Raw genomic sequence first — 22,602 nt, 5'->3', positions numbered from 1 at the left:
TTCCCTTCCATCCCCCCCGCCGGTGGTATCCACACACCGAGCAGAGACTCTCTGGATGTCAGTCACTTTCCCAGCGAACAGACGGTAATCCCCCACCTCATCCACCCCACCCCTCTCCAAACAGCAGCAACCGGAGGCAGGAGGGGGGCAAAACCTCACGGGACACCTGTACACTACCGGACGCCTCCCCTTCTGTTGCCTTTCACTTTCACTCCCAGAATAAGCGGCGGATTTACGCTTTGAACAGCGGATTCATCCAGCAGCAGCAGCTCGCAGGAGGTCCGCGGATGGAGACGCGCTTTGAAGGCGGAGGTCTGCTGGTGTTCACGTAGCAGCGGCTGCAGGGTCGTGCCGCATTGTCCGGCCGCTTCGAGCGACGCTCGGGGAGACGGGGATGCTGCCGTCGTCAGTGAGTCACAGATCGGGAGAGAAAGCGCGGAGCGGCTTTGACATGGAGGCGAGCGGCTGTCGCTCAGGCCACCCGGATCAGCAGCAGGTTGGTGCAGCCTGAAGCCCCGGCGGACGTCGCTTCGTCATCTGCACGCTGGAAATTATAATAAAGTTCAAATCTTGTTAAAATAAACAACAACAACAAAAAAACAATGATTGTGTGCGTAAAAGTGAGCGGCCCATATGTAGAAAATGCATCACAGAATGAGAGCAGCGGCGGCGTCTGTGGCAGTTCAGGGTGGATTACGTGTTCAGAGCAGCAGGCCTCCATCTGAAGTCAGCCACTGATCACTAAACGCGCTCCGTCCACTTCCCTGCCCTGTTGCTAACCGATTCCTCAGCTGGTTGGCCGGAACCCCCCGCGGAGGGACAGCTGTTGCAAACGATGACTCACCTGCAGGCTGGCCTCTCTCCGGAGACCCTGGAGAAGGCCAAGGTGGAGCTGAAGGAAAACCCGGAGACTCTCCACCAGGACATCCAGGAGGTCCGGGACATGATCATCACCCGGCCGGACATCGGCTTCCTCAGGACAGACGACGCCTTCATCCTCAGATTCCTCAGGGCGAGGAAATTCAACCACTTTGAGGCGTTTCGGCTGCTGGCACAGTACTTCGAGTACCGGCAGCAGAACCTGGACATGTTCAAGAACCTGAAGGCCACCGACCCGGGCATCAAGCAGGCTCTGAAGGACGGCTTCCCGGGAGTCCTGTCCAATCTGGACAAATACGGCAGGAAGATCCTGGTCCTGTTTGCAGCCAACTGGGACCAGAGCAGGTGAGAAAAGTTTTTTTGTTGTTGTTTTTTTATGAAATTAGGGCCGAAAACGTTGAAAATACATCTGTGTTTGTGAAACCGTAGAAATGAATGAGTGAGGCTGGAGGAGCTGTCCGTTCAGCACCACTCAGTCATTAGGAAGCACTGCAGCAACCTGCTCCAAACAGCTGTGAAATATTAGACATAGTCATTGTAAAACGGGTCATTAACGACAGAAAATGGACTAATATGTTTGGACAGTTTAACAGAGACGACAGAGTCCCCAGAGATTTAACTCAAGTAAGAGCAGAACCACTTCAACGTGTTTTTACTCAAATAAACATCATGCAAGAAATGACTGAAAAGGGTTTTGTAAAAAGGCGACTCATGTTCTGAAATTTAAATGATCAAAACAATCATTTAATATGTAAAAATTGAAGTTGTGTGGAAATATTGGTATTTTAGAAACCAAAATGAAAATAGTTCACATAAATAATATAATTACAAAATCAAGCAAAGAAAAAAAATCATGTCCTTTCAATGTAAAACTTATGAAAGTTTAACAAAAACTGCAGGTGTGTCTTTGGTGAATGTTTGGATGAAACATGTTTGTTCTTCATTCAGTGAAGTTCGAGTTCAGAGATTTACACAAGTAAGAGCAGCAACACTTCATGATTCAAGTAAAAGTAAAAAGTACAAAGCAATAAAAATACTCTAGAAGTTACTCAAGTAAATGTAACTAGTTATTTAACCCAGTTGGCTTCATGGCTTTGTATTAGTTTTTGACTTAAAGATCAAAGTGAAGTAGATGTTGAGTCATTTCTGGTATTTCCCTTTTCAAATCAGGAGTAATTCTTCTAAAACTGAAAACTCTTTGTTGGATCTTGATTCATGTATGTTTTTTTTTTCAGTTTAATATTGAGTCAAACTATTGAGTTTTAGAAAAGCCCAAACTAGAACATAAGAACATCTAATTCATTTGTAAAACTCTTTACAGGTAGAATGCAGCAGGTTGGTAAAAACAGTTAAATGTATCAGTTTAAGGTTTTTTATACTTTCCAACCAGGTTATAGAAACTTTTTTCATTTTTGACATTTGTTTCTTGTTTTTTAGTGGAATTGCACATCATGCATGTCACATGAAAGGAACAAAAGGTCATAGCTTTATTTTTCTTACATAAAAAAACTGGCATTTTATTGATGTTTGCACTTTTCAAATCAATAGGTTTGCTAAAAATCTATTGATACAAATAATTCTACGTGTTGCACATATCTGCTTGTTAATTGGTTGAAAAAGCAGGCGAGTTACAACCAACAATCCCCTTTTTGCATGTCAGCATGTTTGGATGCTCAAAGCAGCTCTGGGCCTGAATGCAGCTTGACGGATCGACCAGCTGCTGGACTGAAGTCTCGTTATCTCATTATCCTTTGAGAGGAAGCAGGCCTGCTTTTACACACCATGATCACCTGCTTTGAGCTCGATGGGGAACCATAAATCACCTGAAGGCCCACTGGACATCACTGGTTTCATCCAGAAACTGTTGATAGTAAAAATAATATTATAATTATGAATATTTAAAAAGTTCAACCATGTAGGTTTTTCAAAGGGTAAGAAAGCTGCTACTGTGGTATTGCTTAATCAACATTTATCTTAAGACCTGTATTGATGGGTTTTATTGAATACATTAGTTTGAAACTACATTGAATCAATCATTAATTTGCATAAATTTGTTCTAATTTATTATTTATACAATATTGCTGTGTCATTCTCTTTCTTTTTCTCCTCGTTTTTCCCACATTTTCCCAGAAATGCGCAGGCTGCTCCGTGATTTGGTCCGGATTAGCATCTAGGTTGAGGTTAAAGGCAAATGTCGGGTCAGAACCTGATTTTGTTTGGCTTTAAAAAGGGATCAGGCCTGGTTAGTGTTTAAATAATCAGAGTTTTAGTAACAGATTGATCTCTGTCTCAGTCTGCCTACTGTTAAATATATGCACAAATCAATAAAAATTTATATTATTACTGTTAATTATGGAGATTCTACTGCAAAAAATGGATTTAGATTCTGTACAATGATTTAGTTTCATGATGCAACCAAGAGATGAAAGGATAAGACGATGTCATGGTAACTGAGCAGCAGACGAATCTGAAGCATCAGCTGGATGAAAATCCTCAAGGATCCACAGAGGCACCAACTTATATAGCTGATTTCTGCAGGAGCCACATGCAGGAGCCTTCATTACTGGCAATTAAGGTTTAAGATCCAACATGACTGAAAAGCAAATCAAACTGAGCAGGAAGCTACATTAGCTGTGAATTTAGCCAGGCCTCTCCAGCCGTACCTCTTCAACTGGTCCACATTGTGATCCTAAAAATATAAATTTATGTGGATCTTATTTGGTTTTTGTACACAAACTGATTAACATTTCTGAAGTAAATAAGAGTAAGCTAACTAAAAGTTGGAAAAATGTGACTATTAGCCCACAAATGTTTTTGAGAAAGTAGCAAGAAAAAGCATAAAGACAGAGAATGAGGAAGATAATATTTTGGTCAGATGATACTACATGTTAGCAATCAGAACGCTGAGGAAGACCACCGACTCTGCAAATCACCAGTGAGTGAAACATGGTGGTGGCAGTATTATGCTGTGGATACCATTATTGGACTTGGAGTGTTAGAAGCCAAGTAGTCCTGACTGAAAACCTGGAAACAAATATCCTGTGCTACAATGAAAATTTATATCAAAGGTGTTTGAATGGCCTAATCAAAGTCCAGACCTAAATGTAATTAAGATTCAATGGTAAAACTTTGAACTTGATATTCAGAGTCACTCTCCATGTAATCTAACCTGATTCTTTTGCACAGAAGAAGGAAAAACTTCATTTTCCAGATGTGCAAAGGTGGAGCTAAAATTGCATTAAAATGTTTTCCTACAAACTGTCGGCTCATAAAGTCTGAATATGAATGTTTGCCAGATTTTTGTTGAAGGAAATTTAAAGCCATGCATAATTTTCCCTCATAAAACTGTTTTGCACTTTTCTGTGTGTCTTACTGCATAACAACACAATAAAATACTGGATATCTGTATTGAACCCAAACTGTGAATGGACTGGAACTGTGGAAACTTCAGCACTCAACACCTCAGGGCAGTTTGCACTGGTCAATTGACCTGATGCCACATGCATGGAACCAGTGACCTTATAACTGAGAAGCAATAACCAAAGAGCCATGAAACATGCAGCCAGATTTAAAGCCTTAAGGTCGGCTACAGCGTTAGCTACACAGAAAACAGAAACACAGAAACCTGCCAGGAATTATGGATCTGAAAGGCAGAACTGATGAAAACAATCTGAGTTATGTGTAGAAACATCCATGTTTTACTTCAAAGAAAAGAGAAAACCTTGTCATGTTTCCTTCAGATACACATTTGTGGACATCCTGCGAGCCATCCTGCTGTCTCTGGAGTCCATGATCGAAGACCCGGAGCTGCAGGTGAACGGCTTCATCCTCATCATCGACTGGAGCAACTTCACCTTCAAGCAGGCCTCCAAGCTGACCCCCAGCATGCTGCGGCTGGCCATCGAGGGGCTGCAGGTAAGAAGCTGCATGACCACACGGCGTCTGACTGAGGCTGTGAAACGTGTCCAGAACGAGAAGCAGAAACTGCAGCTGTCCTCCACAGATGATGATGTTGTTATGGAAGTTTGTTTTCGCTAACTAAACTTGATTTGGACGAGATCCTAAATCAATGATTAATTCAGTTCTAGTTTTGTTTTGTTCATTTTACAGTTTGACCTCATGAACCCAGAGAGTGATCTGGTTCATCTTCAAACTGATCAGCTTTTTAGTTTCCAAATAACTTTGAGGGTTTCAGTCAATAAGATCAGAGGAGATTGGCTCAGCCGTCTCCATGGAGACCCTCAGGGCTCTGGTTTAGCACCAGTCCTTTTATTACTATTCTGACACACAACCTGATAGAGAAATTACACATTAATATAACATCTTATTGCACAAATAACATCCAGTTGTATTTAGTATGAAAAGCACATAAATCGTTGCTTTTATTTCTTCAGATTTAAATTACAGTAGCAGACTTAAGATTTTTTAATTAAGACCTGCTTTTTGTTTAGTTTGCACTTTGTGATGCTTTACTTTTTCTGTCATTTTTTTCTAACTTTGATTTTTGTTCAATTTTAAATTATCCCACTTCAACCAAAATGTTACTTTTCTTTGAATTCAGAGGCAGAAAACACTAAAAGGCTGCATGTTTCTTTTGCAGCTTCACTTCCATTAATCTGCTGTCAAAATACGCCTCTTACATTCAATTCTGCCTTTCAAAAAGTACCAAAAAGAACATCAGAATACCAAAAAAACATCTTTTTTATTATTTTGCTTCAGGGTTGTGAAAACTAGGAAAACACGAAGGCACTCAATGCCCTCCTTGTTCTCCAGATCCCAGAAAAATCATTTGTCTTCTCGGTCTTCGGCTCACATTTAACATCATTATCAAAATGAGTTAGTGGAGGAAAACGCCGGCGGACAGAGTTCAGCTGTCCTGCAGTCAGCAGCCAAACCTGGGAGGAAAACGTCTCTCTTCTCTCTGCGTGTGTGTGAGGTTTGATGTGCAGATGAGTGGAGTTCCTTATTGCTTTCACAACATGGCTGTGAATCATCTGCCAATTTGTTTTGGGCTCCATTAGTCAAAGTTAGATCCAACGGGGGAGAGCGATTCTTGGGGGAAGAGAGAGACAACGCGGTGTGCTGTGACTGATTATCTGATGGGTTTGTGGTGGAAATCAAAGTCAGAGCAACTTTTAGCATTAATTTCACCCGAAAACTGCTGAACGTGAAGAAAGAGAGTGGACAATGTCTCTACCTTTGCAGTATTTGTTATTTAAACTAACAAATACTGCAAAATGTAAATGCATCAAAATGTAGTGATGTAGTAAAACATTAATATTATGCATATTAATGTTTAATTTTTCTCTAATGTCTCCATAAGTGTCCTTTTCATGCAGCCAACAGGCAAAAGGCTGAATCCACCATTGATATGAAACCAGGCCATTGTAGGGCTGCACACTAGACACTAACTTCTTATTTTTTCCACTCTGCAACCAAAATAACCTCCAGAAAGTCAGAAACACACATAAGATCCTGAAGGGACCGAAGGGAAAAGAGCTAAAACAGACCCAACAAACAAATACCCGGCTGCACGCCTGCAACCTCTGGCTCATCCTGCCATCCTTCACCACTATCAGCAATGAAAAAGGCATTTCTATAGATCTATTACACCTTTTCCCTTCAGGGGAAGTAAAACATGTTACATAAAATTGGATATATACTGCAGGTAATTCTCAGCCGGATTTTATTTGCTCTGTAACCCGAGGCACTTTACGGTGAGATTGATTCAAAAACTCAGAGTCACTGCAGGTTGCAGATTTTCCCTTCCACAATTTTAGACTGATTCTTTAAACGAACGTTCTGTTTTAAAAGCTTTTTATCTAGATTGCAATTTTAGAATTTACTGCATGTGAATTCTGCTTATTTATTTGCTTTGTTACACTATTTATCTGGGGAAGGTTTCAGTATTTATGGATCTTTTTGTGAAGGCAGCTATTTGGACATCAATGAGTTCATTACCTATTCATCCAGTTGGCAAGCAAATACTTTGACTACTTTTCATTAAGTCTCCAGAAATATTCCAAAAATCCCACCTGCCAGGCTCATAAATACTTATAATCTATAGTTTCTGTTAGAGTTTATGATCCCAGATCTGCTTTGTAGGTCTAAAATATTTGCACTTTCTGTCTTCTATTTAAATTAAAGCGTCTTGTATCTTATTGCATCATATCTGCTTGGAGTTCATCGAGTTGTTGAGCTGCAGATTTAAAGGGCCAGACACATTTAGGAGGAACTGAACCGTCCAGATGAGATCAACATGAGTTTTCATCACAGAAACATGTTTTCATATTCAGCATTAGGAGCACACAGTTAAACATTTACAGAGATTTTTCTGAAACTGGAATGCATTTTATGGCTTCTTTCATTCTAAATGGTTTATCTGATTAAACCAGAAACAAATCATTTAAATCTCATCAAACCTTTGGTCTATTTTATGTAGAGATGATTTTTTTTATTTGTTATTGTTTATTAATCATGGACTTCATTTGATCTTATCTGGTTTCTATTGGGGTGAAAAGTAACTAGTTGCATTTACTGTAATTAAGCACGATATGTTTGTACTTTTTACTTTAAGGTGCTCAGAAAACCTGAAATTTTAGTTTTACTTGAGTGTTTTTGAGGAAAGTAATTTATTCAGTTAGATATGAAATCATATCTATTAATGAGTAAAAATAAAATAAAATAAAACCATCAGAAAAAAACAGCGTTGAACCTTCAACTGAGTTAGTATTAAAATCCCCTGGTGTTGAGTCACTGAACAGGGTGATGTCATGTGTTAGCATGTTTTATTTTAACCTTTATTTATAAAGGTGTTCCTTTAATTAAAATGGTTTGAGACAAACACTTTATCATTTTCATTGTGAAATCCAGGAGCAAAACTTTCTTCTGCTCATGAGGAACATTTAACCTCTGAATTACAAATTACAGAACCGAAGCACAGCGAGCATCAGGTGTCATTTGGGTTTGTTTAAACCCAAATGAACAAACAAAACCAGACAAACAAAACCAGACAGAGTATGAATTATTGATCACTTATTAGCTTTGCTATTCTAAACTGCATTTTTTACATGAGTTATTGAGTGAATATCACTTGATAGAAAAGGCGAATAAATTTGGTTGTTTTTCCAGAATGAAAACACAGTATGAAGAAACCTCACACACACACACACACGGACTCTTGCTGTGCAGAGCGTTGAGTGTTCATTTGAATCTGAAATTAGCTTCTGATATTTAAGCACAAAATGAAACAAATCACAGCTTTTTACAGAAATCCTTCCCTGCTGTTTGTCTCCTGTTGAATCAAATGGACTAATGACTGAGAGTCGTCCATTTAAACGAGATTTCATCCAAACCTCAGCGAATAAAGACTCCTCTGTGGCACCATCACAGTTTTAACTCTGCTTCTTCTTTCTGAATAAAAGAAGAGGAGTTATTAGAGCAGCAGAGGAGAGGCTGACTCACTCCGGTGCCCAGAGAGAATCTGATAGTGGAGCAGTGAGAATGAGTCACTTCAGGTTGGAGACTTTAAAGCAGCAGAATGGCAGCCATGCAGTTCATTCTGCAGCGCCGTCAGTCGCATGATGGCAGCTTTACACCCGGCGCATCGTTCAATTAACTCCCACCTGAAACACCAACTTCAGCTCTGAAGCTGTGGATCGGGTTCGCTTTTGTTTCTGGAGGAATCGTCTGATTTCTGGACTCAAATATCTATAAGAGAAACTAATGTGGGTATCAACAGTATCTTGTATTTATTTCTATTTCATCTTAAGTTTTTTATTTCAATAAGCAATTAATAAATTTATGAAATGAGCTTGATAATTTCCATTCTGATATTTAATATCGTCAGATTTCAGAAATATCTTCTGGTTCTAATGCCGAGTCTTTTTCGCAAAATGAAACTTCAGTTTCTGAGAGGGAAAACTTGCATCATTATGCCATTATAATTGTAAAATGACAATATTCTCATTTATCCCAATAATTTTTGATACGATTTATCATCCAGTTATTGTGACAGCTGTGATCTAGTCTGTGTTTTCACATCAGAATCTGTCATAAATGTGCCAAACCAAAAAATGAACCTGAGTTATTGTAAAACAAACCAAAATGACACCTGATGCTCGCTGTGCTTCGGTTCTGCTCATGTCACGCCGACCCTGATCCAGTAGCAACACAGAGCAGCATGCAGACCACATCCCTCACCATCCAATTTGCAGCTCCGCATCGTGTGCAGAGCAGAGCCGAGTCCGAGGCGGCTCCTCAAGGCTTCTCATCTGCTCTGTAATTTTAGTTTTTCTCACAACTTTCTTCTGGGTCTTTTTTTGCCTCTGGCTGTAAAGTCTAGACAGACGGGAACCAGAGAAACGGGAAAGGTCACTGAATGAGCTTCCAGTCAGAAATCTGCAGCTAAACAACAGATTCTAACAGATCAGATCCCAAAGTGGGAGTTTTGACGCTAAAGATGATGGATGTCCAACAGCAGTCATGTTTAATGTTATCAATTATCTATATGTGATAAACAGATTCGATCAATTAAATGTAATTTGGCAAAAATTGGCCTTATTTCAAAGACAAACACTGTTCGTGTCGCGACTTCAACCATCTGTGCTTTTGGTGTTTGGATGCAATTAATACCATTTAAGTACTAATATGATAACATGTTGTAATAATATTAGACAGTAAGAAAAACAACAGCAGATTGCTACATTAAAATGATCAAAGATTGGATAAGTCATTATTTTAAACTGGAATATTGATGTAATTCCCTCCCAGTGACTGGATCATTACTGGTTTTGGTCTCTTTCTGAGATGATCATGATAATGTGCTGCAGTTTGACCACCGTCATTTTAAAAAGTCTATTTTTAATTTCTCCTGGTAATAAACTAACATTCATAGTTAACCATCTGGTGTAAAATTAGAAATATGTACAGAATTATGAAATGATTTGCAAACAATAAGTTTCCCATTTAAATACTGATTTTCCATTTGTGCTATTCTGTGGTTTTTGCCACCAGTAGGAACAAATGAGATTTAGGGAAAGATTTCAAGCCAAATTTGATGAATAAAATCATTTTGTGGATTATTTATTTGCACTGAAACACAAAAGTTGAGTTATGTGAGAGACAATCACACAGCAACATTTGGAAAACAGTAAACATGTTTTCTTTACGTGCGCATGGATCAGCGTTCACATGCATGTAAAGAATGCATCGTGTTTTGTCAAGCTTCCATTCATTCACTAATTCATTCATTCATTCACTGTTTTTAATTTCAAACCAGTTGGATATAACAATGCAAAAACACAAAAAGTACAAATAGAAATATAAAGTGTAAGAAATCTCAAACAGAAGAGCCCCAAAGAGAAAGTTTGTTCACTTGAACCTTTTTTTCTTATTTTTAATGAAATATTTTGTGTTAGTCATTGAGTTGTAACATGTCAACACAATTATGTAATAAGATGTCAGGCTACAGTAAAATGGTTTGCTCTGTGAATAAGTAAATATAGAAATAACGCCGTCAAACTGGAGCGTTTAGCTGCATGGGTGAAAATATTTACAGTCAACATTTAAATAAACCAGCAGCTTTTTCTGCAGACAGTTAATACCATTTAAATACAGTAAATGCATTACATCACTATTCACACTACAAGCACACCTTCGACCTGCACTTCTTCAGCTCCATAAAAGAGATCATGTTGAAGAGTCCAAGAAAGCAGAGGAGGTGAAACACTGGATGATGGGATTCAAACCATCCAGTCATAATCCTGCAGGATTACAGTTTCACTCAGGGATTAAAGTTCCAAATGTCCAGAATCTGCTTTTCTCCTCAGAACAAGTTTGAAATTTGTGTTTTACATAAGTCAGTTTAGCATTTCGGATTGTTTTAAAACAATCAAAAAGACAAAGTCACGCAAGAAAATGTTCCAATAAAACACAACAGCTCAGCAGCAGATCAGAAATATGACCTTAAGACATTATGGGCAAATTAAACAGTTATTAGGCCATTTGTTTTCATAACACCTGGATTACAATCTATTCTGTGTGGAAAGAAAATGATCAGTTAAAAATATGCAGCCTTTCCTAACATTTTACATGATTCTTTAATATTTATTAATAATTGAAGGGATTTTTAAGTGACTGAACTGATTAAAACCTTGAATAGCAAATCAGAAAAATCCTCATGAATTATCTGTTGGCTTCCAGTCTGAAGCAAACAGCTGCGTTTTTACAGCAGACTCCTTAAGAATATGCATGCAAATGAATAAAGTTAATGACTGCATTTTAATGTCTCGTTGTTTTATTTCTCTGGTTTTTGATGCGACCCTGCAGCCTGTTAAAGGGCCAGCGGACCAGAACCGCCTTGCATTCTGGGAAGCCATGTTGTTCCAGAGGTCAAAGCTCGGCTCTCGTTCTGAAAGTGATCCATCACAGTAATGAATGAGCCGTCTTCTCACTCCGACAGCTAACCAGCCTCTTACCAGCAGCTGGATCCATGGAAGGAAAACTCTGGAAGATGTGCAAATACAGCTGCTGTGTGTTTCCATGACGATGTGGCGTAAAGTACAAGGATCCAATCCGCTCATCACGTTTAGATCACGCGAACCGACAGCTCCACTTTAAATCATTAAAGAGTTTTAGAGTAATTTCTGGAACAAAAATTAAATAATGTTGAATTATTCAGTTGGTAAGCTCCATGTTTCTGCATTCAGATATTATATTTCTATGTGTTTTGTAGATGATCCTTAAAAATATAAATTATTCCTGAATTAATTAAGCAATAACTACATATTTGTTTTAGCTCTTCTCAGTTCTGAACAATCCATCACGGAAATGGAGAAAACAGTTTTGAAGTTTGATTGATCAGGTTCTTTTATTCATCCAGTTACATCTCATCATCTCACGAGTCGATAAAAAGCTGCATAAATACATATAAGCACAAATGCATACATTTTCTTCTAATGTCAAATAAACCATGATGTAGAAAATGATTTAAAAACAAACCAGCTTAATAATATTTATTTGTTCTGACTTCAAAAAGTCCCTGAGTTTTCTGAGCAGTGCTTAATTGTTTTTTTTTTCTTTTATTTATTTATACCTGACAATAATTCCACCTGTGGTATTTATTCCCATCCTTTCTTTAATTCTTTTTTGTCTTGCATGAGCCTTAGCCATGGTTAAATACATGGAAATGTTTAAACATATATTGAAACACCTGGTTTGGTGTTTAGGAGAGATCTGTGACTTTCTTCTAAATAACAACCTGAAATAAAAGTTGGCATTGTGCAATAGTCATTTAAAAAATAAACAGGTTTTTACTTTATAGTGAAGTCAAATTAAAACATTTTTCCTGAAAACTTTTTTTTAGTTTTTAATTCTGAAAAAATCATTTGTGTAGATGTTTGTATTTTCATACGTTTCCATGCAACAAACTTTAATTGAGGCCCAATGAGAAGAAATGAAACATTTTGTGAAGCATCAAGTTCACATCTGCTGTTAATGTTGCTGCCTGCTGTGTTTGTTGTAAGTCTTGGTGTAAAGTTTACAACAGAAGCAACCTGGCAGGCTGTAAAGTCACCAGCTTGGTAGAGATTTCGTTCTACACCATTTTGTTGGTTCTGTTAGATTTTGTTGAGTTGAACTTTAACCTGTATAAAAACCAGAGGCAGCCTGGCCCAGCTGGAGATCTGCAGTAAAACATTTACTGCAGATAACGTGGCTGAAGCCGAGCGCTTGGTGTCGCCTGTTACATGCCAATTACAGCTGAAACATCAGGAAGTTCTGTCCTGATATTGATAAAATATCAATCACGCAGCATCTTATCAATAAGCTAAAAGCCCCTTTAACTGAGCCCATTATTTGTGGGAACAGATCGATGCGTCCAGCAGGAAACAACGGCGCAGAGCAAACCGGCCGATGTTCAGTCGGTCCAACAATCAAACACATTTCTGTCACGTCTGGGACTCCTATCGCTGGATGCCATTAATCTGCTGCTCAGATTAGGATGGGACAAAGTTTGGTTAGAAAAAATGTTAATCTTTGACCTTTTCAGTGAATAAATGTGAAATAAAACTCAGTAAATTGTGAAGCAAATGAAGCTGAAATGGAGAAAATATTCAGTTCCATGGTCAGAAAAGGAGTTGATGTAGTGGAGTAATCTTGCATTCGCTCCTCCTCTCTGGCCTCCCACCTTTCACTTTCTGTGTTCCTCCCCCTCCCCCACCTCTTTCTTTAATAACATCATCGCCCTCCCGTTCCTCCTCTCTGCCTCACTTCAGCCACTCCATCCTTCTTTCAGCAGAGACAATGGTGGCAGAGCCTTTTGTCTGCAACGACGGCAGCGCTCAGCCACGTAGTTACTGATTTAGTTGAAGCATCAGTCAGTCGTCTGCACCAGAAACGTTCAGTTTTTCTGCTAAAATCAAAATCTGAGCGAATCGAAAACATCTTCAGTTTTCTTCTCACTTTTCTACTCAAGCATCATCAGCCTTCCTCTTAACCCCCCGCCTTTCTTCCTCTTCCTCCGCCTTCCAAGGCCCCCTCCTGCTTCATCCCACCCTTGCTTCGTTACCACGGCAACATGTCCTACTGCCTCGCTATCTGCTTTGCCCTCTCCTCCAGATGGGCTCCCTTTTGTTGTGTGTTAAGACAGAAAACAGGCTTCTCCGTAATTCTCCGCTGTTTTCTTCCCCTCGGTAATCGAGCGTCAGCGACGTGGGAGATTGTAAATGTGCCGTGAGTCATGTAAATAGATGATGTATGATTAGCTGGAAACCTGCTGGCAGAACAAAGGGAGAAACAGCGTGGGAATCTTTTTGGGGTTTCACCTTTTCCCATCTGTTTTAGAATAATCTTATAGATTTGCATCAAGTTCATCAAATTTTGACAATTTATAAGGAAATAGAAGAAAAAAAAAACTTTTGTTGTTTCTCTAACTAATAAATTTATTAGTTTCTTTTCTACTCTACTGGTAAAGATGTGAACGCAAAAACATTTTTACTGCAAATCAAAATCTAATGAAAAAACATGAAAATCCAACTTCTAGTTTGAGTTAAATTGACAAAACCAGCTGCAGCTACCAGATTTTTAATCCTAATAGGATTTTCCTCGTGAAATAAAGGTTAAAAAATAATAATAAATGATGATGCTTCCTTCTTACATATTCCTGCACATTTTTTATGCAAACTTCACGTTTGCAGGTTGATCAGAGGATCGTTTAGTTAATGATTAAGACTTGACTTCTTGGCTCCATTGGTCATAATTCTGACGTGACACAGAAGTGAACTTCTCCTAGAAACCTATTAAAATGGAAAATACTGGACATGAAGACAGTGCATTGATATTCATAAAATCAAGAAATGGCATAAAAAGAGAGATTCGTTTTCTAACCGCAGAAATTCAGCGTATTTGTCTGCGTGTGTGTGTGTGACAGGAATCTATCATTTTAATTTTGCTGTTTTTATAAAGACCTGATGAAGGACTTGGTTTGCAAATTAGCCTCAAGCTAGAAAACATATGTACAAAACGAAGATTGCTTTGTTTTTAATATGCCACATTGAATTCTGTGCTCTCCTTGATTAAATACATTTGAATTGAATTGAAAATATAAAACTTAATATGCATTAATGCCATGACTACAGAAGCTTTTATCATCTTGTAGCGTAAAAGGAGGAAAACTCGTGGCGCTCCTGGATCGGCTGCAGCCAGTCGTGTGTGAAGTTGCATTGCTTCTGGTGTTTCAGGCTTCTGGCTTCTGCATTTTATTTAAAATATTTGAGATATGCTCTCATAAAATTTGTGAATAGGCAAACTATCTGGAGTTACATCCCACAGAAAACTCTGAATGCCATGAATAGACAGCAGAACTCGGTATATCTACAGTCAGAGCTGTAAACTGCTTCAAGGGTTTAGGAATGTACATTTTTTCTTGCCCTCAATAAGAAAATAAATGCAGGATAAAAATATGCAAAAAATGTCAAGCATCCTTGATTTTAACTGAAATCTGAACATAAACATATGAAAACAGAGAAATTAAATTGTCCCACAATAAAACCTAAACATCTGCAGCCTTTGTTAAAATCTACAGTGAACTCTCAGAGGAGTCTCTGCATTAGCATTGTTATGTAACACAGACCTCCAAAATAACTGGGACTCCTGTAAAAATGGTGCCAATAAGCCAGTAGAATATGCATGAAGAGAAGAAGAGAGGCGCACTGCTTCCTGACACCTGGAGGATTCACTGCAGTCAGCAGAGGACGACACTTCTGTTTCAGACTCAGATCAAATAAATTAATCCTGAGATGTTTGATTTATTGAAGTCTGCTGAAATGGATGAGTGAAAACTTATTATGAAGTCATCAGATCCTGAAATGCAAACTGGAAAGTTTATTGTTGGCGTCAATAACCTAGAAATGAGACTGACTGAAGTTTGATGTGAGTGAAGAAGCTGTTTACCAGGTCTGGCTTTGCAAACAGTGTCGTCTCCACTTAAACTCTGCATTCTGCCTGTTATCTGTTCGCTGCAGACGCGGACGCTCTCACCAAATGTTCCCTGTAAAATAAGCTTCTGAGAGTTTGGCTGATCTGAGGTTTTGAAGATAATTTCAAAGAGAAGCTGCCAATAGTTTGTGTTCTCAGCCAAAATCACAAGAAAGAAAAATAAGAAATCACATCCAAGTGTCTGTAATTTGAGTGTGGACCAGAAAACAACGTTAGCTCTTTGTTCGTGCCCTTAAAATAGAGGCAGAGCTTCAGATTTCCCAACCTTTAATGATGCAATTAGTTAGTGTTTTCTGCAAGACTCTCAGACCTCATAAAATTATAATAATGTCACATTTTCCCTTCATCATGAGACATAAGAAAGCTATTATTTACCTGCTAATCCTAAATAATACATTTTAATTGAGAAACCTCAGGAAACCTCCAACATGGTTTCCCAATAAAACAGGAAAAACTTTCCTCATGTTTCTGCAGCTGCACTGCATCTCTACAGCCTGCAGGTTGACAGACCGACACGCAGCATCCAAACCTCCACTCAACACATTTATGCAACAACACTCTGAGTTTTTAAACAAATTCACCACTGACTGCGGAGGACGACTCCTAAATATCTCCTATCACCGTCAAACCGGTGGCTGTTTAGAAAAAAACACACACATACAGAGGATTCTAAGTTTTTACTTTTGGTCTTATTAGTTTTCTGGGTCATTTGTTCAGTCAGAAATCAGATGTTTTCCTCCCGAAAGGCAGTACAGACGTCCAGCTTTCCAAAAGCCAGTGCAGCTTGAAAATGACAGATTTTTAAACATCTTTCTGTCACTTTGACTGGCAGTAAACAAAAATTAGCCTCCCTGCAGCAAGACGTTGAGAAAGCTGCCGTTTTAAAATCCGTGGCTGAGGCTAAAAGTGCTTTTAGATAATGTTTAAACTCAGCTGAGTCTCTGAGCCGAACAAACAACCCAGCAGGTTTATTGGACTCTGGAATATTCTCATGTCTGTTAGCGACGCGATGCAGAAGCTTCCTTCTGTTCTTCACTTTTAAAAAAAAGACCATAATCAGCTGAATATTTGTTACTAAATAATTATTAAGCAATCTAAAGTCATTTTTTCTTCATTGGTTTCAAAGAAATGCGGCATATAGTTTCAAAAGCATGCCTTCAGCTGCGTTTGGTGTTGGATTTGGACGCATGCTTGGTTTTTTCCTTGTGATAAATGCAGTCCAGGTCTTCAGGGTTTGTAAACCTTGGGGGGTTTCTCTGTCTGAAAGGAGGCTGAACTTTTCTACAGATGTGATGGTTCCGTTCCCAGAAGCCAAGCTGACAACAGCTCGTTAACTTTTGGATGATTAGTTGGGTCCGTTATGCTCCTGGGGCTCCGATCATTAAACCTTTCAGCCCTGTGGAGAAATCTGGAGTTAATCACAGTTATTGGCATGTTTCCCTTTCAACAGATCACAGCTTTTTAAATTCACAGGTTTTGTGAATTATGATGGACTGACAAGTAGCTCAGGCTGTACCCTAAAAGCACTTTCACCCATTTACCACTAGAGAGAGGACCAGAGGTCTGATTATCAAGATTAAGACGATACTGCTGTGAGCTTACAGCATCCTTCATACCCTTCATACGTTTTAACTCTAAAGCCTTTAAAGGTGATCTCTTCTGCTTTGTTGAACACATTAGGATGTCTTTGGGTGATACACAACATGTTCATTACATTTTTTGTACAAAATCCTTCTTAGATGACGACATTTTAGTCTGCTCAGTTCTGACTATTTTCATTTCCTTTCAGAATGAGACGTTTTAAGGCTGCTATCACTTTAAATCCAAATAAGATGCTGCTGGCCACGCCCCCAACTCAGTGTTTACACTCACACATGAAAATGGCAAAAAAAATCAAATGCACAATCACACAACTGTACATCTTTGAAAAGCAGAAGTGTAGCCTCCTGGACAACCAACAAGAATGCAGAAGTGCCTCCTGATTTGTGACGTTACATTCCGGAAGTTTTTGAAATGGCTCATTTTCCAGACACCAAAAATCTCTAATTCATTGCCGAAAAACAGCTAGGTGTTTTTTTTTTCTTTTTGTTTGTTTGTTTGTTTTTTATCTTTTTTTAAGCGCCTGGGTTGATTTTAGAAGTGTTGGAAACCTAAATGGAAGTACAAAAACATACAAAACATGAAATTTGCATCTCCTTTAATAAATAAAAGTTGCACAATCTCACTTAAAGTCACACATTCTGCTTGAAAAAGTATCAATAATGGCACAATTATTTGTGTGAGAGAACAGGATGTAACAGCAACTCAGACCTATTAGCTGCTCCTCAAATAGTAGAAAGACAGGAGAACATGGCCTGGTGTGCAGCAGATTATGTTGATCTCCATATCTGGAAACATCTAAACATGCAGATAGGAAGAGTTTCAGGCAAGGCAGGACAATAATCAGGACTGTTGTCACCATGCAGTGAGGCAGATCTTAAGGGACGTGCAAAACATCCAAAGCTCATTAGGTTACACGGCTGCAATAAAAAATGAATTTCTCAGAGGGTTCGTTCAGATCGTCATCAGGGGTGTCATTCATGCAGACCACAGATTTCTGCAACCAGGTCAGTTAACAGCACGGTGTAAAATCTTCAGAAGCTTCAGAAATAGCGACGCAGTGATGATCTCAGCATCTCGGTCCAAAGCAGTTCTGTGTCGCTGCACCTTGTTCCCTCCTTCTGTTTGTTTGGCAGGACAACAAGATCCTTTGAGGCTCTGAGCGATCTGTACACAGGCAGGTCAACTGCCTCAAACACACCAGGATGCAGGCCAGCAGGAAGACAACCAGCAGCATCATGATACAGCTATTAAACACAGGAAAGAAAAAAACCGAACGCTTCTTAATAATTCCTGAAGCAGCTCTTGAATGATGTCATTAACAGCCTGATTACCTCTCAGCACTCAGTGAAGCAGTGAAGTGAAGAACCTGTGAATGTTAATGATGCTCAGCAGCTTGTTTGTTTTAGTAATTACAGTAAAGGAGCCACTGTACATGGAGGATGCATGCAGTGTTATGTAAAATACACTTTTCTGAGCTTTACATCATGTTATAATGTTATTACCTCAAAAAAAAAAAATACTGGAGTGTTGCCTTGATTCTGCCATGCATGTTTGAGAAACCCTCTAATCTCCATGGCAACCATTCAGAGCAGCCTCTTCTGCAACGCTTCCACTCAACTCCTTCAAACTAGCCAGCAGCGATTAGCAAACACCTGGTGAAACTGAGCATCTCATTATAGGAGCTACTTCTCAGTGAAACGCTGGTGAAATCGTTGTTAAAGGGTTAATAGAGCAGCCATGTTGTGATGACTTCCTGAAGGCGGAGTTTCAGAAAGAACAGGAGTTTCTTAAAGGGGCAGAGGCCCAATTTCAAGGCATTAAATTACAAACTTGGTTTTAAGCCATATTTGATATATATATTTCTGTTTATGCTTACATTATGAATAATTTATCACAGCCAAATTATTCCACCTGTTTTATTGCTAAAAATATATGTTCTTGTAGCAACCTACACAATGTGACTGATTTACAGCAGAAAAACTCAGTAACCTGTTTGAAACATCTCAGAATCGCTGGTGAACACAGAGATCACCCCGTCTGTTCCGGTTATTTCTTTATCTGTTTTTACTGGTTGCCTTGTAAAATAAAAAAAAGTTCTTCTCTGTAACAGAACACAAACAAATGGGTTGAATGCTCTGAGCAGCAGAGCACAGGTCAATTGGTCTGATTGGTTAAAAGGTCTGGGAGTAAAAACAGAGACGAAGAAGAACTGCCGAGATGAGAGGAAAACTGACTGGAGAAATTAGATGAGGGTAGAAAAAGCCCAAAGTCAGAAACACACACTCCTTCATCTCTAAAAGCAAATAGAAATAAAATCAAAGAAAGGTGTTTTCTGTTGAAGTTGGTAAAAAGAGTTCAGGCCAAACTGAAGCAGCATAAATATGTCAGATTTTTCCTGAAAGTCTCATCCTTGATTTCTCCCATTTTCCACATTAAGTCCACTCTGCTTTCTCATAAAGGAGGTTTCTGAATGGAGCAAACAAAGTCATCACTGCAGGCTACACTTTAAAAAAAGCCCTCCCATGACCGCTGGCCTCCGTTTTGAGCTGTGTCTGTTCCTCCTTTGAGCACGTTATTTCATTTAATGTGGATTAAAAGTGACAGAAGCAGAGCAGAACATGGAGGGAACTCATCAACCTGTGTTGTACCGAGCCTGAGAAAAAACACAACGGGGGAAAAAAAAAGATTTATGAGCAGAAGTCGGGCACACGCGGAGCGAAGAAGACACGTCAGGTTTTATTACTTCAGCTGCCTAACAGCTGCTGCTGATGGACTCACTGCCTGCTAAAACATTGATTTCATCTAAATATCTGATTCTGTTTCAGGTTTTTCTGCAGCAGGCGCAGAAGCTCAGTATGATGTTAATGTTGAAAGGGAAAATAATCAGTTATTTAATCATTTTCTTGAAATATGTTTGCATATATTTAACATAATGGCTTCAGAGTTGCATCTAACAATCAGTGAGAACAAAAACATGAATAGATTTGAGGCCTGAGTGCTGGACAGAAGCAGTGATGGGTTTTCATCCATACATGCTGTAAAACGACGTTTCGTTTAAGAGTTACATTTAAAATCGACATGAGCATCTAGCTAAAACAGAAAGCACATTAAAGCAGTAGATTATGGGTGTTTTTATATATTATTTAAAGCTTTGCTGTATCGCTACAGGAAGTGTGTCTCTAAATCAATGAAACCTTAAAGGCTTTTCTTCCTCGGCTGAAGCTTTTCATTCTGCTAAACTAAATCAGCTGCATTTCCATCAAATGTTTGATCTAATCAAGTAACAGAACTTAAATAAAACAGTATAAAACAAACTTTAAATCACAAATATTGATCCACATGAAGCAACTGGTTACTATGGTAACCAGTTATCAGTTTTGTAATCGAGGGAAACAAATTTGTACCTATTTGTATTTAAAAGAATTAACCATTTCTTCGGAAGAGAATCAGGCCCACAGCATCACAGATCCTCCACCATGCTGAATAGTGTGGATACACTCATGCTTTGTCTTACACTAGATTTTACCAAAGCTTTTGAGCTTTTCAGCAATAAAAAATCCAGCATTTTCACCCAATAATGACGATAAGAACTTTTTGTTTCTTTTTTTGGTAACTTTATGGCTTTGGCAGCATGACTCAGCGATCATAACCCCACTAAGACAAAAACTGCTAATCAAAAATATTCCCATATTCCTCAAATTCGCTTCTTTAGGACATGAGTATTACAAAGAAGTTTGATTTGTATCACTAAACTGCACACTCATAATGCATTTAAGTATATTTTCAAATTTATTGATGCTCTCATTTAAGAATTCAAAAATAATATCAGTTTTGGTGAGTTTTAAACATCATTTATTGGAATTTATCATAGCAATAAACCAAAATTCATATAATTTTTAATGTATCACGATGAACAATAAACGATACGATAAATGCCTACCACTACTTTATGTGGTAATAAATCAGATATGTGTTTGATAGTTTTCAGAACAATCATGTCGATCATATCTGACATGAGACATGAATCATAATTCTGCACCAGAAGAAACCAAATCTGGATGTAAACGATGACTGAAGTAAACGGTGCCAACGCTTTAAACGCTTCTTTGTTCTTCGCTCATTTTATGATTTCAACTTTAAAGCTGATCTATAGATGGAGATCTATGTAAACAGCTATGATGCATGTAGTGTCTGTTTGTCGCTTTGGAGTTGTAAACTGTTCAGAGATTTCTGATCACGTTTAGCTAGTAGTACAAACTACCAAGAAAAGCTGGATTTCAGCAAAACATTTTTTAAAGAAACACAGGGGACACAAATGGACAATCTGTGTCCCCAACATGCCGCTCGTTGTAGCACTAATCTCTCCTCTCTTGTCACATTTGCATGCCACTCGCCTCCTCTGCAGCGTCACCAGTCTGGGTGTTTGTGTTATCGCTCCAGAGGCGACCTCTGATGTTCTCGCTGTCTGTGGCTGGACAGGTGCTGAGCGATAACTCAGCCAGCGACGCTGTGAATCTGTTTCCCATCATCTGACTCCATCCCGTCTCACGCTGCTGTCAAAGCTCCACTTGATGAACCGAATAATAAATGATCAGCATGTCACTTCCAGGTTCCACTAGAAACTCATTTAAAGCTTCTAGGATCTACTGATAAACACAGAGGAACCAGGATCCGTCGCTGAAACGCTTCCCTTGTTGTTATTCCATTTTTGCCCCATTAGACAATCACAGGTTTTTCTCTCTGCTGCCCAGTTTGAACCAATCCATTTTATGTGTAATCAATTGAGCCTAATTGGTTTTAATCTGTTCTATAAATAATTACTCGGGCTGTTTGGGCTTTACAGCCGACGCAGGGTTACAGTGTGTGTATAAATCTCTGCTATTTGACTTTGTTGTAACGTCCAGCCAGCGCTGCGTCGGATGCTGACTCTGTGCTCTTGCTGCAGCCGCTGATGCTGGTCCTCTGCCAGATAATCAATACAGAACGTCTGAGGACTCTTTGCACAGAAGCACTTCAGTGTTGGAAAATAACTGCAAGAGCACTTACTATTAAAAACTGAAATAATACGAGCCACTGTATCACTCAAATTAGATTTTTTTAATAGCACTGACAAAAACTTTGGCTAATGTTGCAGCGACTACAGTTTGAGTTACGCAGGCGGCTGCAGTCACTGCTGCTTCTGTAATGATAAACTGTAACTCTTCTGCTCTGCAAAAACATAAAATCTAACAAAGTATTTCAGTCTAGTTTCTAGTGCAAATATCTCAGTACAATAAGACAAAACCATCTCAAAAGTAACTATATATTGGAAAATAAGGATTTTCTGTGATTCCACTGCAAAAAACACAAAATGCAAATATCTTAATACACCTGAAATAAATGTTTCCAAAACGACTTACAAGTAACTTTTCAGCAGGATATTAGAGCTTGTTTTAAATAAATCATTATTTTATATCGGATGGAAAAGTACAAGTTTCACTTGCAGATTATTTTACTTATAGGAAAATATTTATAAGTTAAAAAACTTCCAGTGGAATTGATACCTATTTCCCAGTATTAAGGAAACATTGACCCAATTCTTGCAGAAAAGTCACTTGTAAGTTAGTTTTGTCCTTATTTTAAGCA

At 38.7% G+C, this 22,602-nt stretch overlaps 1 protein-coding gene across 1 annotated transcript in view; it reads left to right on the top strand.

Moving 5' to 3' along the window:
* clvs2 (clavesin 2) overlaps positions 1 to 22,602 on the top strand; it is a 35,431-nt gene continuing 12,829 nt past the window's right edge. Inside the window, exons 1-2 of the mRNA XM_007564760.2 lie at positions 1 to 1,224; positions 4,620 to 4,794. Coding sequence (XP_007564822.1) covers positions 836 to 1,224; positions 4,620 to 4,794 — 564 coding nt within the window. The 5' untranslated portion in view covers positions 1 to 835. The remainder of the gene's footprint in view (positions 1,225 to 4,619; positions 4,795 to 22,602) is intronic.

This window comes from Poecilia formosa, unplaced genomic scaffold, assembly GCF_000485575.1.
Source record: "Poecilia formosa unplaced genomic scaffold, Poecilia_formosa-5.1.2 Scaffold168, whole genome shotgun sequence".
NCBI lineage: Eukaryota > Metazoa > Chordata > Actinopteri > Cyprinodontiformes > Poeciliidae > Poecilia > Poecilia formosa.
The sequence above is the reverse complement of the archived record's forward strand: the minus strand, read 5'-3'. Positions and strand labels throughout refer to the sequence as shown.